Source organism: Trypanosoma grayi (genome assembly GCF_000691245.1).
Source record: "Trypanosoma grayi strain ANR4 Tgr_1347_V1, whole genome shotgun sequence".
Classification (NCBI taxonomy): domain Eukaryota; phylum Euglenozoa; class Kinetoplastea; order Trypanosomatida; family Trypanosomatidae; genus Trypanosoma; species Trypanosoma grayi.
This window is the reverse complement of record NW_008826966.1, coordinates 1-917: the sequence shown is the minus strand read 5'-3', so window position 1 is coordinate 917 and position 917 is coordinate 1. Positions and strand designations below refer to the sequence as shown.

The 917-nt window shown below is 50.8% G+C and overlaps 1 protein-coding gene across 1 annotated transcript; it reads left to right on the top strand.

Moving 5' to 3' along the window:
* Positions 1-74: 74 nt before the first annotated feature.
* On the top strand, positions 75-575 carry DQ04_13471000 (cupin; the record flags this gene model as incomplete). Its single annotated transcript, XM_009316963.1, has 1 exon — positions 75-575. One exon carries the CDS (start codon positions 75-77, stop codon positions 573-575), a length of 501 nt encoding a protein of 166 aa, XP_009315238.1.
* Positions 576-917: the final 342 nt, after the last annotated feature.

Here is a 917-nt window from a genome sequence, read left to right as displayed (position 1 = left end):
TTTTTTTTTTCTTCTTTTGGTGCCTTCCCTCTGTTTCTGTGGTTGAACGCATCTAGATTTCCCCTTAGCACACAATGAATAAGGAAGCACACTGTTGGATCGACAAACTTGGTCTTCTCCCACACAGAGAAGGTGGCTTCTTCAAGGAGGTGCTGCGCTCGAACGATGTGGTGGAAACAGACAGGGGTAGTCGTGCCTACTACACGAGCATTTACTTCCTGCTGACGCATGGTGGCCCCTCCCACTTTCACAGCATCCAGTCGGATGAGGTGTGGTACTACCACGCAGGGGCGCCGCTGACGGTGCACATTCTGCACCCAAACGGCGGGTACGAGGCAATCAAAGTGGGTCCAAACGCCGACAAGGGTGAGGTGCTGCAGGCTGTTGTTCCAAAGGGCCGCATATTTGGGTCGAGTGTGGAGACGGAGGGAGGTTACTCAGTGGCCAGCTGCATGTGCTCACCTGGCTTTGATTACGCCGATTTTAAGCTCTACACGAAGGACGAGCTGTTGCCGCTCTTCCCCAATGCAAAGAACGTTATCGAACAACTCGCGTATGATAAGATCCCTCAGTAGTGTGCGAAAGCAAGAGTGAGGGGGAGGAAAAAAGAAAGGGTAAATGAACATATATAAGGGATAAAATCATATGCGGTGTAATTTGGCAGTATTATTTCTTTTTACGGTTGAATAATTAGTAAAGAGCTGGTGGCCGTGTGCTTTCGCTTGGTCGGCGCAGCGGCGTTGGTGCGTGCATTGCCCGCCACCGCAGCACCACCGCTTCTGGATGCTTTGTTTTTGTTTTGGTTCTTCTTTCGTCTTGTAATTGTGTTGGCGACCGCCTTCCCCGGATCCCACACAAGAAGAGGATCGAACAAAGAACAGCAAAGGGTTAAAGAGTGTTCCGTGCCAGCATGTCGG